Genomic DNA, 1,351 nt, shown 5'->3' with positions numbered 1-1,351 from the left:
AGCTAAGTTAACCGCGTCCTTGCTGTAACCTTAATATTTAACAGACAGACATGGGAGTGGTATCAGTCTGCTCATGAGAAAGTGAATAAGCATATTTCTCAAAGTGTGTCAAACTATCTAACATCTAACCACAAATAGGGAAGTGTTAGACATCAGATAACACTTTGCTGCTCTTATGTTTCATCACCCCAGAGATTTCCTGTTTAAATAACTGAAAGGTAACCGTCAATCAGTAGCCATGAGACATGTTTCTCATGGCTGCATTAGAATACTTTGATCAGATTGCCGTTTCTTAACTGGAAAAAAACCCTGTAGATTTTTTTCTCTTACCACCCAATTTGCTGCTGCCATTGCTCCTTGATGTAAAATCCCCTAGCTGAATAAGTGTGAGGTTAACTGTGACACATACCGCATGCAGAATGTGATTAACTTTTTCTGCTTTTGTGTCCAGCTACCTGTGGCTAAGGGTTATCTGTATTCTGTGTTCTAAAACGTTTTATCTTCTTATTTAAGAATTCATTTCTTGATTATGTTAGCTCAATTAATCAATTTGGGTTTTAAATTTGATCTTTAATTTAATTTCCGGTAGCTTGGCAAATATCCGGTGGCTTAGCACCGGCGATCCATTTCCCACAGTGAATACAGAATAGATACACTCGAGAACACGATCACAATTGCGTATTTAAGACAAGCATCTCTTTACCTTTTTCTCAGTCTGAGATGTTATTATGTGTGTCGCTGCAGTTGTTCCAAGTTACTGCTGTCTTGGCTCAGAGGTCTGTTATTATCAGTCCCCTCCGTTCTTTCTGTCTACCTATCACTCTCTCTCTTTCCCTGTCAGACTCAGGCCATGCGTATTGTGCGGACAGTAGGTCAGGCCTTTGAAGTGTGCCATAAGCTCAGTCTTCAGCATGCTGAGCAGGATGCAGACGGACAGGCCGATGGAGAGAGTGACAAGTCCACAGAGGAGCCCAGCAGTCAAGGTAAGGCCTACCTGAAAGGGTTTACTGTTTACAATCTCTTATTAATCAGTTTGAACATTTATAACAGAAGTTAAAAGTAATCAAGGATATACCAACATTCAGAGTCTGCTTACCTGAATGTTTTAATGTCGAAATTGAATAATGTACCCTCCTTGCAATGGCTGTAAATAGATCCATTATCGTAAATATGACAAGTTGATTTACTGCACACTTCAATGGTGTTTTTATTTTGAGTGCTAGCACAATTAATAAAAAATGTTACAGAAAAACATGAGAAAAAATGTGGACCAACCAAATAATTATGGAAACAAATGCACACACCATACAGAAAGCTTTGTGGTGACTGGGGTGTGTTTCACCAATGCCTT

The 1,351-nt window shown here is 39.2% G+C and overlaps 1 protein-coding gene across 1 annotated transcript in view; it reads left to right on the top strand.

The window, feature by feature from the left end:
• si:dkey-34e4.1 (carboxyl-terminal PDZ ligand of neuronal nitric oxide synthase protein) overlaps positions 1-1,351 on the top strand; it is a 48,230-nt gene that overhangs the window by 24,671 nt on the left and 22,208 nt on the right. Inside the window, exon 6 of the mRNA XM_035668399.1 lies at positions 842-983. Coding sequence (XP_035524292.1) covers positions 842-983 — 142 coding nt within the window. The remainder of the gene's footprint in view (positions 1-841; positions 984-1,351) is intronic.

Source organism: Morone saxatilis, unplaced genomic scaffold (genome assembly GCF_004916995.1).
Source record: "Morone saxatilis isolate NCDOM2014 unplaced genomic scaffold, NCSU_SB_2.0 Contig21, whole genome shotgun sequence".
Lineage (NCBI taxonomy): Eukaryota > Metazoa > Chordata > Actinopteri > Moronidae > Morone > Morone saxatilis.
This window is presented reverse-complemented; position numbering and strand designations above follow the sequence as displayed.